This window comes from Lagopus muta, chromosome 8 (assembly GCF_023343835.1).
Source record: "Lagopus muta isolate bLagMut1 chromosome 8, bLagMut1 primary, whole genome shotgun sequence".
In the NCBI taxonomy this organism is placed as follows: Eukaryota; Metazoa; Chordata; class Aves; order Galliformes; family Phasianidae; genus Lagopus; species Lagopus muta.
Genome location: NC_064440.1, coordinates 10,548,522 through 10,570,877, shown reverse-complemented (window position 1 = coordinate 10,570,877; position 22,356 = coordinate 10,548,522). Strand labels below are relative to the sequence as shown.

At 43.6% G+C, this 22,356-nt stretch overlaps 2 protein-coding genes across 8 annotated transcripts in view; both read right to left on the bottom strand.

The window, feature by feature from the left end:
* The window catches only part of LOC125696708 (kalirin-like), a 38,634-nt gene extending 35,822 nt beyond the window's left edge, over positions 1–2,812 (bottom strand). The window contains exon 1 of one of the 4 annotated variants that reach the window (XM_048952751.1): positions 2,661–2,812. In XM_048952751.1, the coding sequence (XP_048808708.1) occupies positions 2,661–2,707 (47 nt within the window). In that variant the 5' untranslated portion in view covers positions 2,708–2,812. Of the gene's footprint in view, positions 1–550; positions 720–2,660 lie in introns of those variants that run through there. The other 3 variants (XM_048952749.1, XM_048952750.1, XM_048952748.1) reach the window with 3 other exon arrangements.
* Positions 2,813–4,888: 2,076 nt separating this feature from the next.
* On the bottom strand, positions 4,889–22,312 carry IQCB1 (IQ motif containing B1). 4 transcript variants are annotated; one of them, XM_048953041.1, is made up of 13 exons: positions 21,783–22,180; positions 20,842–21,004; positions 19,092–19,221; positions 16,854–16,947; positions 15,670–15,769; positions 14,984–15,156; positions 14,482–14,594; positions 13,293–13,402; positions 9,138–9,280; positions 8,575–8,723; positions 8,020–8,148; positions 7,500–7,656; positions 4,892–6,484 (listed from the first exon to the last, which is right to left on the bottom strand). In XM_048953041.1, exons 1-13 carry the CDS (start codon positions 21,871–21,873, stop codon positions 6,255–6,257), a joined length of 1,782 nt encoding a protein of 593 aa, XP_048808998.1. In that variant the 5' UTR covers positions 21,874–22,180; the 3' UTR covers positions 4,892–6,254. The 4 variants fall into 4 exon arrangements, with proteins under 4 accessions (XP_048809001.1, XP_048808998.1, XP_048808999.1 ...); XM_048953042.1 differs by lacking the exon at positions 21,783–22,180 and adding an exon at positions 22,232–22,312 and having other exon boundaries at positions 4,894–6,484; XM_048953043.1 differs by lacking the exon at positions 21,783–22,180 and adding an exon at positions 21,141–21,698 and having other exon boundaries at positions 4,894–6,484.
* Between the last annotated feature and the right edge of the window lie 44 nt (positions 22,313–22,356).

The following is a 22,356-nucleotide window of genomic DNA, read 5'->3' as shown; positions in this document are numbered from 1 at the left end:
TTCCCCTCAGCATATTTAATACAGCCTTGGCAAGGAACTGCACTCTGTCATCTTATGAATATGGGAATTGCTTAATTCTCCAGCTATTCTCATTACCTCATCCCGAGGGTCCCAGCTTTCCATAGCTAATTCCTGAAATCGTAGGCTTTCCACTGTCCTTGCTGTCCTTGAGTAGCAAATTGCAGCACCTCACATAACCAATGCTGGTGTCTGCTGTGGGAACACAGCTCTTCCCAGGGTCCTCCCTGAGAAGGGAGGACTCTGTGGACAAGGAAACTGATCCCAGCTCTCCGTGACAGTTCCCAGAGCTGCTCATCTTTTGTCGCTGTAAAGAGGGTTTGAAAACACCCAGTGCTGCAGCATGCTGCAGTGGCTCAGGACTGGCTGAATGGCTCTGAAAGCTGGGAGCAGTAAAACACAATCTGCTGGCAGCAGAGGAGAATCCTTTCCTCTGTTCCCAAAAGCCGCCAAGCTCCCTGCCTCCTTCCCCCTCCTGTGAGTCCCACAGTGCCTCCCACCTGCCACTCCATGGCCCCTCCTTGTCACGTACCTTCTCAGTCCACCTTCCTTCTCTCCATCTATGCATCCGTTTTGTGCCCCCTCATTATTTCTCCTAGGATCACTGATGCTGCCAGCCTTCTCCATCCTCCCAGCACTCAAAGTGAAAGATGTTCCTGTGCTGCAAGGTGCTAATGGCTGCCAGGAACCAGCTGTTAGGGCCGCTGTGAACTGCCAAGCAGATGGAAGCTGAGCTCATAACGAAGCAGGGACTGTGAAACTCTCAGAAACTCTGGCCAGAGCAGCCTAGTTTATTCCCACAGACAAATGGGTGCATCCTTTGCATGCCATCACGTGACAGGTGAGCAGGAAACCACTAAGCTGCAGACAGCTTTACAGCCCTGCTGAAGGACCACATGCTAAGCCTTCTCATCTCACAAACACCCATGAGTGCTGCTGCCAAGCTGCTCTGGACCAACAGAACATGCTCATGTACTGCAGTGGCAGCTGGGGAAAACCTAATGCTGGTCTCAAGGGACAGATTCCTGCAGGGCACAAGCAGGCAGGGGCTCTTATCAGAGGCAAGGACTTACCTACTGCAGCACAGGTTACTGAGCCCAGACTGTGGCAAGGTAGAAAGAAACATAAATTCTTCCTTTTTTCTTTTGTGATATAAGATTTTCTTTTATTTGACCCAGAGTTTACCAAAATGGTAACTGCATCAATGCTAAGTAAAAAATGGATTATGTCTTCCAGCAGCTCATTCTTCATGGTTCAAAACTAGCCTTATGGAAGCAGAAGGAATCACCTTGGAAGTCCGTGGTTTTGTAACCAGAACCTCCCTTCCAATTAGTCATATTATAGGGCTGTAAATACAACAGTTCCATCAATAGTATGGAACAGTCATGCCACATTTGTATTAACATAAATGAGCGCTAATGTGCCATAGAACTAATCTGATATGACAGTAATTGGCCACTGCCCAGCAATGGAGGCCTGAAGCTATGCTTGCTCCCTCTTCTCTGCAAGAACTGTTCCTCCAAAACACCAGAAAGGAAACAAACTGTGACACCGCATTGTGTCTGCCAGTGGGAAGCAATGCCCCTTGGTACTGCAGCACTGCAGTGCTTGGCCTCTTATTTCTCAAGGGTGTTTGTTGTGAGAGTAGAATTTGATCTTTTACAAAGTTAAGTATTGAGAACTAAGGGTTCACAGAACATCTCAGAAGACTCGATCTGCCCAGAGCTCTGCAAACGCTGGGTGAAACACAATCTCAAACACTGCCCATCTCCTGCCTGGGCCACAAAACCAAGTGGACGGGTTCTCAAAAGCAGGCTGGCACCTTTTAGGTCACAGTCACCACTTATTTTGCTATTGGAAGTATGCCCTTGAATGCAAGGTTAGTCTTTTCAAAGAGGCAGACCCTCTCCCTTTCATGAGAGAGGCTGACAAAGCCACAGCAGTTCTACCTTACCGTTCTGCATTTCCCTCATCAGCACCATTTGCTGTCTGATCATACAACGTCCAACGCTGAGCCCACGCCACGCTTCTACACCCACACGCTCCAACCACAGACCCGTGTCCATCAGACACCCTTCTTCCCATGCTAAAGACACACAAACCTTGGCAAAAACACCTCAAACCACGGCCTGGCAGAGCCCAGGACAGCTGTGGGAGCAGCTGGTGAGGATAAGAGATGACTTTATGACAAGAGGTGCAGGAAGGTACATCAGCCAGAAGCCTGAGGAGCTGCGAGATCCTCGTTTAGGCTCCGGATGCAACTTAAATCTTAAGCTTAAATCTTTTTAGGTCTCCCATCTGCTACTCCACCTGTGAAAAGGGGACAGGAAAAACAGCGCAACCTCCGCCGCAGGGCTCCGAGTCTCCATCGCCGTCTACGGAGCGTTCCGAGAGCCGCGAAGGAAAGCAGCCATTACCGACCCCCGGCCTTACCCCTACACCAGCACACGGCTCTTCCCGGTGCCCTCCAGAACCACAGCGACGACGGAACGCAACGGAGAGCGGCGCACACAGAGATGGGAAAAGCGGCTTCGCCGAGCGGCAGCACCCGGCCGAGAAGGGAAAGGAGCGGCCGCCCGCCTTTGTTGCGGCCCCGCCACCACCCGCGCCCCGGGGAGAACGCGGCCCGCCGCCGTACCCACCTGCAGAGCCCGCACGCGGCGCCTCGCCTTTCGCCTTTGTTATGCATGCCCGGCAGCGCCGAGCCCGGCTCGCAACGCCGCCGCCCGCCCCTCAGCGCCGCGCCGGGCCCTGGCTCAGCCCTGGCTTAGCCCGTCACCACGGCAACGGCGGGCGCGCGGCAGCGCGTGCGGCGCAGGGATCGGGTAACGGCCGCCGCGCAACGGCCCCGCCCGCCGCGCGCCCCTGGGAGAGGGAGGGGCGGGGCCGCGGCTGAGGGGAGAAGCGCGGGGGGCGCGGCGGTCCGAGGGAATCGGTGTGTGGGAGGCGCAGCGCCCTGCGCTTGGGTCCTGGGTCCGAGGAGCCCGGCTGGCAGAGGGCGCGGCGGCACCTGGAGCTCCTCGTGGCCGATCCAGGCTTCCGTATCGATCGATTAGCGAACGATCTCCTCATTAAAGAGTTTTTCACCTGGAGGATGACCCGGTGCCATAGAGACCTATCGCAATGATCTCTGGGGCTCCCCGCACCAAGAGCTGCCTCCCTTTCTTATGGATGTTCGTTTATACATAGCCCTGCTTGGAGAAAGCTCTGCTTTCTCAGTGCTTGAGGTAATGATATCCTGCAGCTGTTTGTACCGGGTTCTTCTCCTGTGGAAATCAGCAGCAGGAGGCTGTGGTGAAAGATGAAATAAAACCTGGAAGAGACCACTAAGATCATCCAGTCCAACCCATGCCCACTAGCCATGTCTCTCAGTGCCACATCTCCACACTTCTCAAACGCCTCCATGGATGACGACTCCATCACCTCCCTGTGCAGCCTGTGCCACTGCCTCACCACTCTTTCTGAGAAGATATTTTTCCTTATATTTATCCTCAACCTGGCACAGCTTGAGGCTGTTCCCTTCTCATCGTTTTCATTGTCCACCTGGGTACCTCCTGTCCTGCTCAGTGCTCTTAGAGGCATTGCCTCAAGCCCATGCCTGCCTGTGCTGGAGATCAGTTTCAGGTGGCACCTTTGGCAGAGCAGCTGCTTTTCCTTATCCATAACCAACAGGGGGATTTGTTTTCCAGACTTTTTAGTGCTGCTGAAATGGTTGCAATAAAGCTCCTGTATAGCTTTACTGAGGGAAAGGAAGAAACAAAACCATGTGACAAATCGGTTCAATTTATCACAGCAACAGAAAACTGCAATTCAGCTAAATCCCACAGGTCAGGTTAGCCAGTATCAATATTTAATGACCTGAGCTCTGCTGCCTTCACAGCTCCAGCTCCACCTCTCTGCTTTGCCATCAGGCAGGCGTGCTGCATGCCCAAAGAGACACAGCCATATTGAGCCCCACTCCCACTAGGTCAGCCCACCTGTGCTGCATTTCTACCTCCGGACAACCTCAGTTCCCTGCTTTCTGGGCATGCCTTTGGGACAGCAGTGGGAGCAAGTGATGGGCAGTGTTGGAGCATGAGGCAAAACCTGGACAGCTATGAGCCCAGCAGTGGTGGAAAGGGCAGCACCCAGGCAGAAAGGGCACTGCAGAGGGGCTGGCAGCCTTGGCTCTGCTGCTTGTACATGGCCACACTTCCTCACTGCTTCGCTGCCTTGGTTCACCTGGTGTGTAAAATGGAGATATTGAGATCTCCCGGTGATAAGAACAAAATGTAAAGAGGTGTTCTTAGTTATTAGGGCAGGGGAATTTGCACTTCTGGGCTGGTAATAAATAAGCCCACAACTTGAATTCCTCCAGCAAGGCTGCACCTCTCACCCAGCTCTCCATCCACTTAAAGAAAAAAGAAAAAAAAAAAAAAAAGCCATCATCCAGCAAATAGTATATTTCAGTGGGGGAATTCATTACTCACTCCAGTGGCAGTGAGTGGCAGAGGTCATTAACATTACAATAAATGGCTTTTTGGTGAGATGTTCTATAATTCACTTGGTATTTAACACTGGCTAGGGGGCCTCATCTCTTTACATAAAATACATTAAGAAAAGCACCTCTGTGCTCATCACTCTGTGTTAAAGAGCTGTTATAATGAGGGTGATTAGGAATAAACATAACAGCAGAGGCTGCTGCCTCAAAATAGTTTGAGTCAGTGGCTATACAGCAGGAGATACAATGACGTGTGGGGAAGACAGAGGCAGTGTATTTGCAAGGGAACAGGTGGTTAGGTGTTTTGCTGCAGTTCAGCTGGGGAAGCTGGGCATTTTCCAGCATTAGAGCTTGGCAGCTGCTGAAGAAGATTTCATCCCCAGCTCCTCCAACTCTGGTGTTCGTAGGGCACCTGGTTTCTGATAAGCATGGTCTAAAACTAATAGCAAGGCTGTGCAGAACATGTAATTCAACAGTCACATGTGAACGCCCTGTCAGATAATGGATTTTTTCACCAGTTAACTCTCCAAGAAGGGAGCTGAGAGCCAATTCAGTGCCTTCCAAATCACTGTGCCTGCTAAAAAAATTAACCCAGAGCACAGCTCTTCCTCCTGGCAGCTGCCCAGTTATTAATTTCAATGTATCAGCTGCATCTGAATGGCCTTGGACTTCTGCCTACTATTTCTATTTATTTGTTTTCCATTCATCACTAAAATTAAAACCTTCTAGAGAAGATGGAAAGCAAACACACAGAAGCAATATTGCTGTCCATACACAATTGGCAGAAACCACTGTGCTTTTTCTTCCTCTGCAGTATTAAGACTTTCTGGGTCTCACCTAATGAATACTTTATTAGTAGTGCAGGCACCTACTGCAGTCTTGTGTTCTCCTTTCTTTCTGTGCAGATTGGTCAGCTGTGGCCTTTGGCCCTCGACTACAGATTTTCACCATAGACCAGGTGACAGTGATCATGCTGGAGACCTTTCTGAATTAAATGATATCTGCGTGGTTTAAGATGAGGGTGGTGGTGCAGATGGCCACACTGACACTATTGATCCCATTTAACAGTTTGGATTGCAACCATCTTACACTGCAGTGCACTGGCTGTGCAAGGAACTGCATGCTTTTAAAGGAAAACATACAGTTCGATTTTGTTAGGCTGTATGTCTTTCTTCTTCTTGCTTTTTCACTTGTTTCTAAGCAAGAAGTGGAGACTCCTCAGTCCAAGCTTTGCCTGTGCTGACCACAGTTAGCTGTTCTACCCTGCTGGAAACACCCAGCCTGTTTCCTACTTGCCTGAGTTCTCATGTCTTAATCTGTTCTGAATCCACCTTCACCTCAAAGCACATCAGCCCAGGCTTTTACAAGGGAATAATTTTTTATGCATCTGAGTGGAAGTAACAAGTGAAAATGCAAAGAATATATACAGTCAAAGCTATATAAGTTACAAAATGTCTGTATTTACAACTACAGTACTTAAATCCTTTTTGAAACAGTTACAAAATATCCTTATTAGCAACTACAGTATTTAAATCCTTTTGGTGTTAGCACAGTCAATATTTTACTGCTGATGCACAGAAAGATTCTTAATAAGGTAAGTAAAATAAAACCCTGTTCTTTTTCAGTGCTTTGTCTTAGAATTCAAGTGTTTTGCTTTCTTAAAAACATGTACAAGTAATGCATAGTGCAAGGTATGAGCCTGGCTAAATGAGTAACAGATTCTTCTGCCCGTAAATGGATGAGCTTCCACCAATAGCTATAAGGATTTCCTTCCACCAATAAACAGACTTCCAAGTTCTGCATTCAGGATGTCATCAGGAATGACATCATCCTCCTCAAACTCATCTCCAAGCTTCTTCCACCACGGCCAGCGAGTGTATTTCAGCATAGCATTGTGGGACTCTTTGGCCTTGGTAGCTACAGGGACTGATCGACTCATGAAAACAGCAAGATCTTTTTCTGTGGTCTCTGCTAACGGCGGAGCATCTGTAAGAACAAGGAGAATCAGGTTTCTGTGCAGTTTTATGAGTATTTTAAACAAAACAATAAAGATCACTACTCTCTCACCTCCTACTGTCCCAGGTCACTCATTTCCCCTTGCTGACATTACAATTTTATTGCTATGTGATAAACCAGATTGGAGAAGTAATCCGAATTAACACTATCTCAAAAAATAAATACACAACAGGGAAAGGGAGAAGGAGGGAAAGCAGGACTAAATCATTCAGTGACAGCAGCAGTATCCATCAAACCAAATTCTCATGACGCTGTGACATAAGAGGAGCTCCTGCTCACTGATGCTGGATCAGCACTCCTGGCACAGGGTGATATCAGCGTCGCGCTTCTACTGCAGCAGCGCTGCGTATTCACTGCCTGGGGGCCCCAGCACAATGTAAGCATGCTGTTGGTCTGCCTGTTCAGGCAGCACTGAGCTGCAGTGGCACACCATGTGACAGACTAAGCAATGGAATTTCAGTAACTTGCTGAATTTTGTCCTGCTTGGGTGCTCTCTGCTGGCTGCAGTTTGCTATTCTCATTTTCAATCCAAGGTATGTAAAATTTAGATAGCACAGCAGTGAATTCTGTCCCAAATAAAGCCAGGCCAGATTGAATGAAGACATGCCTCAAAATTTTCAGCTCAAAGATTTTCCTTTTCATATGAAGAAAACAAGAAAACAGAACAAAACAACAAAATAAACATTAGAAAAAGAGGTTGTGTAAGATGCCCTTAAAAACATTTATGTCTTTTACAAGGACCATTGCTTTTGTTGTGAGTACATCAGAAAGACTTCCAGCAGAAAAATAAGCAGCTCCTTGAAAAGCAGATATATTTACAGCAATATCTGGATAGTTTCTAACTACCCTCAAAATCTCAACATAAGACGTATGGCAAAGGAAGAAAGCTGTTTCAGTTTTTAAATAAGACTGTTCCCTTTAATTTTCTTTCTAAATTAGTTTAATCCAAATGCTAATTAAAACTATGACCAGAGCAGTCACGTACTCATTAGCAGCTCCACATCAGTGTTGACCTGAGCCAGTAACGTCTCTCTCCGCTGTGCTGCTCTCTGATCCAGCCTGCTTCTCAGCAGGAACTGTGCCAGCTTTTCCTGGGCCTGCATATGTAATTCTTTACTCATTTCTTCTGACATTTGGGAAGCCTGGAGGAAAATAAAAGTTTGTTACCATGAAGATCCATTAATCCACTGGGGGCAGACTAATGTCCAAACAAGGAATACCAATGCTGTTCTTAATTGTTAACTTAATCATTTTGCTTCCTCTGGAGCTCTCTCCAAACCTATCTACCAAGTATATGTAATTCTCCAACTACAGTTTGTTTTGACCTTTTTTATTCAATTAATAGTTTAAATCCCCAACATTTAAGCACCTTGCTCTCAAACAAGCACGGTTAATATAGGCATACCTCACACGGATTATCTTGATCAGAATTTATGGATATACCTCATCCCTACAGTACTTTACATTGCATCATTAATGAGAATTATGAAATGACTAAAACAGACCGGATGCAATTTGATGTAGTCATCCACCTTCTGCTGCAAAGCTACTCTCTGCTCATCACTCAGCCCTTTGGGATCTTTCCAGGAAGAGAGAGTTTTCTTTCTTCTTTGTTTTTCCAAGAACTTACAAGCCTTTGAACAAAACACATGAGAATATGAAAATCATGGACAGGGAGTTTGTCTCACTTTGCAATAAATCAGTGACAGAAAACTGTCTTAGCACTGCATTCCATACAACATAACTTCAGCTATACCAAAAAGGCAACATGAAATGGTGAGCATGAATACTAAATGTTAGAACGCTGGCGTAGTGAGGTTCCAGCCTTTGGTTTCAAAATGGTAGCTCATATTTTAGTTAGAAGATTGTATCACACTTCCTATGTCACGCAAGGTTCAACCTCTCTAGCCAACTTGTAGCTATAGATTATCCCCCTCTGCATGTTTTCTGAATAACTTATAGCTATATCAACATTAAGAAAAGTGAACAAATCTTCTTGGAAGGTGTCAAAATACTGCACTCAGTCCTACCTAATTTTAGAACAAAGTTTGTACACTTACTGCTCTCTGAATGATGACAGCTGCTTTATACTCCTTAAGAGACTGTTTCTGTTGATGAATATTTTTTCTTGCTCTATACCCTCGCCAAAATCTCTGGATAGTTAATGCAGATTTCACCTCCATTTCCTGCATGTGCTTATTTATCTGACCTACCAACGTGAGAAAAATCCAGTTATAAGATCATGGGTTGAGATCTACCAACAATTTACACCTTTAATCCTTAAAAACTAAATGGTATCAAAAAGCTTGGGTACTATCAGTGAAATAGTCTTCCTCAAAAGCCCACTAGCTGCAGGCCATTTCTCAGAGAAGGCTGCTAAGTGCCATGGAGCTTTACATAGAGAGGGCCTCCTTTTTATCCTGTACCATTCTGAAGGCAGCATTTCTCAGTCAGTAGTTACTGAGCCCTTGAAGAACTCTTGGTCAGGTAATCAGGTCAGGAAAAGAGATGGTAAGACTACAGTGCAAACAGACATGCAAGATTAGGAAATACATTTGGGGAAAATGTTCTTAAAGAGACCCAGACAGTTTAATCTTCTGAAACACTTCAGTGTAACACGTACTGGGATGGATTATTTCCAGTAAGGCCAGCTGTCTTTCATGGAAGAGTCTCATGGCCCTCTGTCTCTGGATCTGCATTTGCAGTTTTAGGGCCTCATCTTCCTTCTGTTTCTCCAAAAGCTGAAGCTCCCGTTCTCGTTTAGCTCTACAATACACAAAGACATTAACAATTAACTTAAGTTGTACACTTCTTAAAAGAATCTCTGTCTATATTGAATGGCCCAGCTGCTGCCAAGCCAGCCACTGGCTGCAGGACTACACCAAGCAACAAGATATCACCTGCAAACTAATAAATTACCACACTACCTGTGAGCAGGAAAGATGTGAGCCAGAAATTCAATTTGTTATCAAATAAAAATATGTATTTTTACTTAGGTTATACTACTAAACACACTAAAGAGAGTAATGCTTCACATGGGACATTTACAACTAGAGTGAACTAAACTGTTTTGCTTCCGTGATCTGTGGAAAAGTTAAAGCAACACTAGGCAACTGATACAGTCTGTATCTTTTCCAGTGCATCCATCAGTATGCATGGCACCTGCTTTCCATTCTATGTACTATTTTTTCATACAGGCTGCTAAAGGAGATCAGAATGTTGGTTGTTAAGGTTCACTTTTCAAATCTTGAAGGACTTTTTCTCCAGGAAATACACACTGACACATTTTCTCCATCGATTTTGTTAACAGAACATTAAGAATCTTCTTGCAAATTCTTCACCTGTACTGGTTGTTGTAATTTGATGTTTGGACGTTGCCCCGCTGTGCTTGGCACTGGAAATGCCCCAGTAAATGTTTCACAAATCAGACAAGCAAAAACTCTGTGACTGGCTCCTAAGTGTTTAAGCTAATAATACGCAGACTAATATATTAATGCTAAATACACTCCCATATCTATACCAATAATTATTGAGACCACTTGGACAGGGTCTCAGTGAGGCTGGAGGAGCTGTGAGCTAGGGCTCTCCCTCTCTCCCCTCTCTTGTCCCAGTGGACCTGACAACCTCATTAGCAGTTCAACACTCAAGATTAAGAGTTCCCCCCATGATGAGGTAATGATGCAACTCCCTTTCCCATTGCAGCGAGATCACTAGCCTGCTTAGGGCCTGAGTGTCTCTGCTGGACCCACAGCTGGGAGTTCTGCTCTCCTCTAGCATTTTACTGGCGACAGTGAAAGAGATGCGGGGAAAAGGGCACAAATAGAGTATAAGCATAAAGGGTGAGGAGGAGGGGAGAAAAAAGCAGGCTAGTGCCAGTGCCCAGCAATGTTGGTATCACTATATGTCACATACCTTTAGACTCACAATACCATTGAAATAACAGCGTGCTTCCTCATCACTAGTATAAAATTACAGGTAAATTTTCTACCAACTACAGTTTCTCCTCAGTCTCTGTAACTTCGTGGGGAAAGATAGGATGGAAGCTATTATGATCTGGATTTAAAGATCTGGCTCCAACTGATAAACACCATGATCTAAGAGACCATAATCCTCTTATGACAGTAATGCAGACTCTAAGTGTGCCCACACATCCACCTACAGACACAAATCACGATGTATACAATAACGTCAGAATGGGCTCAAGGTTTTCAGCCCACACATATCTGTAAATGAGAGCTCTTAACTTTTGCATTTTTAATCCAAGAAGGCACATACAGTACTTCTAAGCTGAATGATGTCACAGGGTGAAACAAGACTTCTGATGACATTTCCCTAATAAAACTATCAACGCTTTTCCCTAGAAACTTTCATGAACTCCACTGAGTGGAAAACAGCAAGAATGTCCTATGAACTTCTCAGATACGGATCTGTGAAGCTGACAATAGTATTAGCCAAGTTTGTAAGTGTTTACTTGTTAAGTAGCCTGTAAAACTATACATTCTTCTTCATTCTCCATTTCTCCCAATAATAAGCCACATTTGCTTGTACAAAACCACGCTGACAGGGAAATATGTCTGCACTGAAGTACAACACAGAAAGACCCAGGCTTTCTTCAGCAGTTCATAGCATGGATTAACCTCCCTCCGATCACCTACATGTACATCTATATTCACACAATCATGTGATACATGATTAATACAAATCACTGCCATTTTAACAGTTCTACAGTTAGTTACATAAAAGTGAACTAACTTCACGGAAAGACTGCAAGCTTTAATCTCACTGAGGAGACATTTGTGAAACCACAGAGTTTCAGAAGTCTGTAACTTGCAGAGTTTAAGATCTTCCACTGCAGCTGCAGATGAGCCAGATTTAGAGTTTCAGCCTTAACAGCATGGAACCAGGCTTGTTCTAAAATAAATCCATGAATATAACCAAACCCTAACTGTTAAAAATTCAGAAGGCCACTTGAAAGCTTTTCTGAAATAATGCTCACAATATTCCAAAGCTTATTTTGATTTTTGGCCTAACTCTAAGTGCAGCTTTGACCTAGACAGAAAAAAACAACCACTGGAGCTGTACAGTCACTGTATTGCACTTAGTGCACTGGGACTGACTGGGCCATGACCATAAGACTAAAAATATTAATACATTTTTATTCTTCTCAATGTTAGAAAAGCACATTTAAAAGTCAGCTTAACTGATTCAAGAACTGCTTGTTTAAGATGCATGTGCTAATGCTTGCAACACTGAGAACATGACAGTTAAGCAGCTGGCTGACTGCCTCCAGCCTGGCCACCCTCTCCTTTCTGCTTTATCTTGCTACATCTGATCCTATCAGGACTTCAGGACACATTTACTTTATGGTGGAATTGTTATAGAGTTAACTGTGAAGCAGTTAACTGTTCTGCCACCAGTACATCATCCTCTAATGCTGTTTAGTGCAATCCAATGCTGGAGTTCCACACTTTCAGTTTTCCATATGCTATACATTTTTACACAGAGGCTCACAGAACTAAGGGCTTTTTTTCATGGAGAAGAAATTTGGCAGCTGGGAAAGGGACAGTTGGAGCTTTTGGCACCAGAGACAGCAATTTGGTACTGCTGGAAAAGCACATTGTTTGGATGTTTTTGCTAAAAGAATCTGCAGTGAGATAGCTCATATTGGCATTACATTACTTCTATGTTTGAGAAAATACAGCTGACAGGAAAAAGGCATCTTTCAGAAGGAGGACCTCTGGGTCAACCCAGGAGAATTCCCTGGGACAGGGCAACAAATCCTTGGGAAAGCTACACATTTCCAAGCACGGGAAGGACAGGAAGCAAATGGGAACAGCCATCTAAGGTTTATCACAGACAAATCATGTGTGACCAGCCTGATGGCTTCTGTGATGACTGGCTCTGTGGATGAGGAGAGAGCACTGGGTGTCATTTACCTGGACTTTAGCAAGGCTATCATCAGTCTCCCATGCACTACAGGGCAGGGTTGGCACTCAAAGGAAACTCCACAGACACAGAAAATGGGTCAGCAGAAACCACATTAAATTCAAATGGGAAGTCCTACACTTGGGACTAAATAACCTCATGAATCATACAGGTTGGGCCTTGGTTACCTGCACAGCAGCTCCACTGAAAAGAACCTGGGCATCGTGGTGGCTTACAAAGTGAACACGAGCCAGCAGTGTGCCCTTGCAGTAACAACCACTACTGCATAGTGTGCTGCACTTGCAAAAACAGAGACAACAGGTCAAAGAAAATTATTTAAACAGCTTTACTCAAGCACTCTGGAGGGCACGCCTGCAATATGCCCATACTTGTCACCCAGCAAGACAGACATCGACTGACTGGAGAGATAATGGTACAGAGCATATAGGATAAGTTCAGGGAATCTAATCTCAGTCTTTTGTTATGTGTAGAGAAGATAGAGCCACATTCTCACAGGTGCACCGAAAAGGGACAAGAGTTAGTGGAAAAGAGCTGCAACAAGGAACATTCCTGTTAACTCTAATGGAAGAATTCTAATGGAACATGAATCATGCAGCACCAAGACAGGGACTGAGTGACATGGTGGGTCTGCATCCTTGGAGACCTCCACAGCTGCATACAGCCCCAAGCAGCCAGATATCTTGTTTTAAGGCTGGCCCTGCCTTTAGCGGGGAATTGCTTGATATGACCTAAATTTTTCTTGAGATTCTGTGATGTGAGAAACACCAAACTAAACACAAACAAGTCCTATCACACTATTTTCTAGCACTTTTTACAAAGAGATGCTGTTCACCTGAAGCTTCTCTGCAAAGCTGTCACTGCTTGGGGCAGTTTTTTCAGTCTTTTTCTTGTCTGAAATCCCTTCCACGTTGCCTGAATTACACAAGCTGCTTGGTGCTGTCTCTGAAATGTATAAAACAGTTAGCAGGATATTTGCTTTGCATATAAGAACACGTTATTACTGTTTGCATCTTTGGAATGATCTCAGCAATTGGTGAAACCTTATCAGTTTCCCAATGCTCTGAAATGCACAGTGTTTATACCAGTGGGGGGCAGCTAAGGTCTTAGACAATTATTATCACAAAACTTGTCTTTAGTCCAAAGGCAGCTAACCTGATCATCAGTGCTCTCTTTGGTAAACAAATGAATCTACAGCACAGACACATATTAGCCACATAACTGATATTAGAAATTTTAAAATTGGAAGTATCTGAAGCACTTGATATTTCAAGTGTCAATTCGGTCAAAATATCTCCACTAGAGAGAATGGAAAGACAAGTCTGGAGAACTAACTGTAGGGAATATTTACATTTCCACTATGATCAGAAAGTGCAACAAATAAGATTTAAAAAGATCATATTCTCAAATAGTGTTTTTTCCAGAGAGAGCAAAACACCCCAAACACCCTGCTGTGTTTAAGGTGAAAGCAGGACCGTGCAAACACAGCTCTGACTTCCTTTGAACTGCTCTCTCTGAAAACCCTGCCTATATTTTGTTAAGCTCATAAAACACACATTTGCTCTTTTTATTGGAAGCACAGCCCAGACAATGTTCTCACTGAATGCTTTCACAATACAGCTCTTAATGCTCCCAAGAATTCAGAAATCTACATTTATAACACTGATGCAAAACAAGCAGATACAATTAGTTTTGTTTTACAGTTAACAAAAATCATCTTTTTCCCTATGATTGTATAAAACTTCACACTGCATTGTGACTATGCAAAGTCAGTTTCTCAAGCCATTCTCAATTTCCATTCCTCAATTACTGGAATTCCTTGAGATCTTAACAACGAGAAAGAAAAAAAAGAAATAGAGTGAATTGGAAATAAAAAAAAAAAACCAACACCTACTGATACAGTGAAAAAAACAGCACAGGCTTTGAAAAGCTCAGACAAAGTGAGATAGTAAATGCAACCTGTGTATATACAAATCACAATTAACTACAAATTCATATTAGAAAGTCTCATTAAAATTCAGCACCTGCACTTCCTCTTTTCCATTGGATTGTTCCAAGTATAGCAAGTCCAGAAGTTGACTGAGATCCCTGTCAAATCCTTTGCCAGTCCACTGTTTACTTAAAAGCACATGTAGTCCTATGAAAGAGAGAAGAACCGTGCAATACTGCAAAGGCAATTTCTTCTTTCTACGATTTCAAACTTTCAAATAGAAAAATCCAATCTGACTCTACGTGCAAAGAAGACTAGACTGCAGCTGAACGAGGTCAATCATCTTTGAGTTTACATATTATCTCTGAATATCTGGTGCTGGAATCATGATTATTAAATATTATAGCTTTGTATGGGCAATGATTATTGCACCTATGTAATGGGCAGTTGAATTAGCAATGTATTTCCAATGTCTTATCAGTACAGCATTGTAAGGTATTCGTTACTGAACCAAGATGGCTCTGGTTAACCTCCACCTTTGCATTTTTATGGGGGATGCAAGGAGGCCCAGTGACTGATTGCACACAATCACAAACCTTTGTAGCGAGCTGCCAGTAACTTCAGGAGCTGCTTGCAAAATTTTGCCATCAGCAACAGCAATTTTGTAGCAGAGTTTCCTATGACAGGGTTGGTAGAAGATGAAAGCTTATAAACAAGTTCATCCAATAAGGAATGCAGGATCTCTTCATCAACCCGAAGCAGGACAGAACTTAATATATAAAAATAAGGGGAGGGGAGGAGAAATGAAGAGTTAGTTACAAACTATCAGGTTTTTAATAGTGAATTCTTATTATAGATGTCCTCAGGTATTCAGCAAGCCAACAGCTAACATACTCAACTAACTGGACCAGCAATCTGATCCAGGGTGTAAGGAAATGGAACTGAAGAGTCATTTTTGTTTTATGCTGCTTCTTTTTCTGTGGGAGCCGATACTCCCACGTTTATTCCAGTTAAACTGAGAAGACAAGTATTGCTAACTCATTCCTCACTGCCACTGTCTCAGTGGCAGAGGCAGTACTGCTATTTCAACCCATTCCCATTCCCTCATTTTAACAACAGGATAAACAAAATATCGGATATTTCTATTTATACAGCAAAGACTGGGAAAAAAAAAAAACAACACCACAGCTCTCATATATGAAAAGTTCTATTTTACAAAGCAGTAATGAACTGAATTTGAAATTTGAGATTCAGGAAAATCAGCAACATAAGAACAACTAACCTATTGACCCCCAAAATACTGTGTAAAACAGACATCATTGTAACTGCTGTTTCAACACTGTCTGATATTAGCAACTTCAGGAAGTGATCATTTTGCAGCACTGCAAGAAAAACAAACAGACAAGAAATCACACAGTCAGAATCACAGGCCTTAAAATACTATTAAACAAATTAACTGAATCATGAAAGCCACAGCAAGTAAAAACAGACACTTTCTGGAACAAACATCATCTTTTATCATTTTTACACTGAAGCTTCCTGGAATAAGCAAACTATTTCAACACAAAAGGGAAAAAAAACATGCTGGGCTCTGTTTTTCTGCCACTGGATATCGTTTAGGCACTGGCACTGAGATATAACAAAAGCTTTAAAACTTCTTATGTTACACTAGCACCAGTTTCTCATTACACTAGTGGAATTTCATCACCGGGGCAACAATATCCAGAGAAAATAAGCACTACAACCTTAACAGTTTGTTAAACCGGCTTCATTTAATGCAAGACCACTGATGTCACTGAAGCACCATCTTTTCTTTTTATTCCAGTTCCAGTCTACTTATGTAGAATTTTTTCTGTCCATTTATGTTTTCAGCTATGTATTTTGTTATCTTTAATTTATTGCTTTCTGTGAGAGACAAAACCAAATTCTGCTTTTCATTATGAACTAAATATCCATGTGCTCGACACTGGCTTAATTGAAACTTTATTTTGGTCAAAAGTCTAGTCAAGTTTGTTAGATACTTGGCAACAAATAGCATGAGAGATAGCATAGATAGCATGGTAACAAATCAAATAACCCATTTTCAATTCATCCCCCATTTTAGGTCTGGGAATGTACTTCAGTCAAACTTCTGCATATATTAATCAAAGACAAGAAGTTCTGAAGTACCTTTTCACTAAAAAATATCTGCTCTTCTAAAGGTACAAGATTACAAATGGAAATTTCAGGAAAACACTTTCACTGTTGGTTTCTAAAAGATTAGAAATACAATTCCAGTATTCTCCTTTAGTGGATCTTTTACAACCTCAATACTGCTGTTTCTGTTGGAAGGAATACTTTAATAGACTGCCTTAAGATCTACCACAAATTAGAAATCTAGGAGGGGATTGGCTTACGACTGTCTCTTGCTAGCTCTATTTCATCTGAACAAATACCCAAGTATTTTATGAATGAATTTTCCCTTACCACACTCTGTTAGTTGAATATGTCCACCAAACAGCCAGCAGATGGCATCAGTTACTGTTTGGAAATAGCGTAAAAAATCTTGTTTTTCTTCATCCTAAACAAAAGAGAAGTAAAAAAAAAAAACAAACGTGTGTGTATCTTCCTATTACATCACGATATGGCAGGAAGTCTTGTATACTTCAGCTATTTGGAAACCAGCTCTACCAGCTGCACAAATTAAGTTGGTCAAACCACAGGAACCAGGCACACCAAAAAAAAAAAAGGCCAGAGATCAATCAACAAAGTCTAAACATATTAGAATAAAGCATCCAATCCTGAAACCTTTGTAATGGGGAGAGAAAAAGCTTGTTGAATTCTTAGAAGTATACGTTAGTATGGGAGGGCTAAGAAGATAACTGACAGGTTAATACAAATGAATCACAAATTTGATTCACAAAGTAGTAAATACATTATTTAAGATTACAGCACAGAAACAATGAGCACAAAGCAGCCAAAGATATAGGTAACAATCCACAAGGTTGCTGTGAACTGTCACGGTGAGGCTGCAGAAGCACTCCTAGTTGGAGGTTTGGCACCAAATACCAAACCACTGTTAGAGCTGAACTTCAATCTGTTTACCCAAACAGAATATAGACAAGCTTGCTTGTGATAACACTGCACTGGACACAACAGCCAGGAAGTACCTAAGTTTTAATGGGAGCACAGACACAGTTTGGAGTTTGTATTCTGGGTACGATCCACAGCCACTGGCAATCAAAATTCTCAGTGAGTGGATAGCAAAGTGACAAATGTTATTATAAAGCACTTAGCCTGATATCTCCCACACCACTGAGCCTCCACCAGTGGAATTCCGGGAAGTCACTTCCTAGATCTGTGCAGTGAATCCCAGCCATTAGTCATGGTTTAACTATTTGGTACTAACTGAACAAGAGATACAAAACAGCAGGAAGAAGGTAAGGCATAATACTATCTTTGGTGTGTTTGGCAAGGCATCAGTTTCTGAAAGCTATTTTAGTACTTCCCTTTACTTTGAAGTCTTCTACAGAAGGCGAGTGAGGGCACAACAATACCAGCAAAGAGGGACTTTTCAAGTTCCAGTGAGCAAGCATCAAATTTGGGTGCCCGGTCACCTCCGAGACCACAAGATTTGAAAGCCAACATACTAACTATAATACAGACTGCATTGGAATTCAGAAGTAATCTTTGCCCACAAGCATGACTCAAGTAGCATGCAGGCTGAGACATAATAAGAAAGAATAGGGGAAATTACATATTGCAGATAAGAGTGGAGTCTCCTGGGATGTCATTCAGGAAGCTTCCTAAGCACTAAATGCACTTCTAAAGTGTTGAACAAACAAAAAATACGTCACTCTACTGATACTTTCTGAGAAGTGATTATGTTTGTAATGACCAGAACAAGACACTGTAGGAAAACTTTGCCTAAGTCCAAGGAGTTAGTGAGACAAGAAATGGGATACAAAGGAGAAACAGGAATAATAAACTATCAGAATCCACTGGGTCCGTTATTTAAATTATCATTATTAAACTTTTGCTGGTTCTGGCACTCAGAATGCTTCAAAAGCAATAACTGGACAAAACCCTTCCCCTCCGCAAAAGGAGAGCAATATAAGAAAGTGTTCTCATCTGCTAAAACACAAAGCCTGCCTCTAGGGTTCCCTACATGCTGGTTCAGAAGCAGCAGGCATTTGGGAAATTTTTTTGCCATTTTCACTTTAGAAGTTCTATGTCAAAACAAACTTTGACCTATCTGACCTAAAGTCTTAAGTCTTCCTAAACCACACTTTCTTTTATTGTAAAGCTGAATGAAGCACTGAGAATAAAGCAGTTACAAAGACTGAACGAATCACACGCCAAGTTAAAAAGACACTGCTATGGCTGCGATGCTGTTTTTTAAGGCTTTTTTTTTTTTTCCATCTTACTGCTCTAATTCTTTTGTCTTATACATAATTACATCCTCTGTTAACTCCTCTAAAATTTCTGAAAAGTAGCAACCAAATTCTAAATCTATGGTAACAAATTTGTTTAGGCCCATGTAATGGACTGGATGCTCCACGGTAACAGATCTTAGTTTCAAAGCTATGTAAAGAAAAATTATTTTAATTTCTGGAAAATAATTTTTCATACTACAGCACATCTAAAATAATCCTACTCATGCAATACACAGGTTCAGAAAGGTTACAGAGATTCTCTGCTCTTCTGATCATGAAATTTAAATACCTTGACTGCTCGGATAAATCGCGCTTGCAGGCGTCTCCCCAAGAACAGCAGGTTGTCTATAGCTGAAGGAAGAAATTTCTTGTAAAATTCCTCAGGATCTTCTTTCACCTCCAGTCCTACACAACAATGACTGAAACGGGAGGGGGGGGGGGGGGGGGGAGATCAACCTGAATTGTCAAAGGCCTGTTTGAACAGTTTTGAATGAATGTCATGTCATCAGAGAAGAAATGCTTCACTGGAATGGGACAATCCAACATTGAACAGCAGTTAACTGCTGTGACTAGCTCCACTATAGCTGCTTCAGAAGGAACAGTAATCACTGGCAGGCTGGAGACACCAAGTATAATACCACTTCTCACAGCACGGCTCAGTTTAAAACACATCCAAGGCACTTTTGCCTTTATTTTCACGGGTTCTGTTCAGACTTGTTCCATATGTTTGGGACAGGCTCTGATGGTCATAAGGAAAAGAAGCAAAGACAAACAGAGACTTGATAAGGGAAAAGAAAGCATGACGAAGGTGGTGCAGATGATATGACAAAATAATACACCAAACAGCTATCACTTCACCACAGAAAATTCTGTGAATCTGCCTACAGCTTTCCTCTAACTGAGGAACACATGCGGGATCAGTTCCTCAGATCTGTTTTCTGACTTCACTCACCACAAACACGTCGGTCATTTCTGAAAGGTTACGTACAAGGAACTGTAATTTTTAGAACTGGGAATTTTTCAAGTCTGTATCCCACATCAGTGCAACAAAAACGCCTTTCCAACTTCTTGTGAATTTTGCTTCCTGACATCTTATCTAATCTTTGTTAGCTTTCTGCGAACACACACACGAACAGCTTTGCTTACCTAAGCCCTGTGAAAGCACATTCTAAGCATGAAGCTCAGATTCATCGAGTTACAAAAGGACATTTTTACAGCTAAAATAAATCTCAGTTTTCTCCACAAACCAAAATAGCTTATAAGAGTTGGTTTAAACATCACGCAGCTCTGGTGATAAATCTTGCATCTCTTACAGAAATTCCCTGCATTAAAAATTCATTTTGCAGATATGACATAAATAAGAGATGGTTGCCTAATTGCTTCATGCCTTAGAATTTCGCTCCCTAGTTAAACCAAAATCAAGTACAACTAGGGGAATATTTATAACTCATTATTTTTCCTGGCATCAAAAATTGAGATTGGATCATTGGGATTTAAGTTTTAAGTTGGCTTATTTACTAGCTAGGAATTAAACTTCATTATCGCATTCTCACAGCATCAGTACATCAAGCTATCTAGTCTGTAAGAATAATGCCTTCTGTTACATTTAAAATGTAAATAGATATTTAAATGGAGCCAAGTCGAGCTGAGAGTCAATCAAGCTGAAATTTTTGTAAAAGACATCTAAATAGACTTTTTTTTAACAACTCCAATAAAAACTACTTAATTACTTGGTAAAAACTGTGACACAGACAAGTACTGGTCACAAAAAAAGGTAAACCCAATGCAAAAACTGTTCCCACCGAACAGTTTACCCAGTTCAATGAAATACAATAAGAATGAATTAAACAGGGCCAATTAGGCTATGCCTGATCCCTCTGCTCTTGACTGCTCCCTGCACTTTAACCCTGGCCTTTCCTGAACAACAAGCCTTGTTCTGGATGGCAGCCAACGTATTACAGCTTCAAAAGAAAGAGAGCAAGATGAAAAGCCACAAAGAAAACAAGATGAAAACTTTTTAGCACTTTTTTTTTTTTTACCTTATTATCTCTGCAAGCTGGGCAGCAGTAGCCCAGCCTCCCTGCAGCCGAGAGCAATCTTGTCTAAGGACCAGCATGCAGTAGTGAATCAGATCATAAAAGTATATGTCTTGCTTAATTTTCTTGGACTCCTGATGCCCCAAGGAAGCACTGCTTAAAATTTCTGTGGGAAGAAAGCAGGAGGGAAGGGAAGCATAGGAAGAAAGGAAGCAAAAGGAAGCATAAGGTTCTGCTGTTCAATTTGGATAGTACTTTTTCTAGGCATTTGCTCATTCTCCAAATGTAAGAGGAATACATACACGTAGAGCTCAAGGTAATTCTAAAAATCCTAGGAGCAACCAAATATTTTCTCAGCTCATGCTTTCCACGCTCACAGCTACAATCTGCTTGCTGGATGACGCTTGGGAGGATAGCTGAATGTAGCTTTCCATTTTCTCACCGTACACTCAGATGTAAAACAAATGCTATGCGGGACGTAGCACACTTGTAGGAATGTCCTAGGCCAGAGAAAGCCACAGGCACTGCCAGACGTACGGCTCCCTTATAATTACATCCCGATTTAGAACAGGGCCCGGCTTGTTCGTGCCATTCCCACGAGGAGTGGCTGCGGCAAGGCCAGGAGGGGAGCCTCACCGAGCTGTGCCCGAGCTCCGGGCGTACAGATCTACTGGCAGCCACAGCCTGGCTCGATGAGGGAGAAACGAGGGTGGGAGCAACGCGGCCCCGATCAGCGCGGGCCCACACAGCGTGCCGGCGGGGAGCTGCCTCTTCCCACTTCCTCCCTTCACCTCCACAGGCTGAATGCTGTCAGAACAGCCGCGTTATCGCCTCCTCAGCCCTGCCAGCCCCGCCACCGCCGTTCCAACCGACCTTCTGAACCTAAGGAGGCGGCCCACGCCTCGCCGCTCGTCTCCTTTAACCGTGCGAGCGGAACAAATTACCCTTTAACTTCAGCAGCAGCCCCGGCACGTCCCGCTCGCTGCCCTCAGCGACCCGCGCGGCCAGAGCCAGCACTCGGGGGTCCGCGGCCATAGGGGAGCGCGGGGAGACCCGCGGCACCCCACGGGGTTCCTGGGGCCCGACTCCCTCGCCGTCAGCTGGAAGCCCGCGCCCCGCCCCGAGGACGGAAACAAACGCGAAGGAAGCCCTCGCACCGCCTCCCGAGGCCTACGGCTTCGGCCAGAGATCTCGGCAGCTCCAGCATCCCTCAGCCCCGGGGACGGACGGGGCGGGACCCGCGCAGAGCGGCGCCCCCACGGGGGGCGAAGGCTGACTGAGTCGCTGACTGAGCCCGAGTCCCCCGACCCGCCACCCCTCCCAGCCGTGCGCTCGCGCCCACTCTCCACCAACCAGAGCGCCGCCCTGAAGGAGGAGGGGGTCATTTGCATACCCGCGTGCCAACGGCGCCTCCAACCTCCCTACCCCCCAACAGCGCGGCCTCCCGTCGGCGCGTCTCAGCGCCCAATCCGCGCTTACGCTGCTCGGTGACGCACGACGAAGGGGGCGGGGCTACGA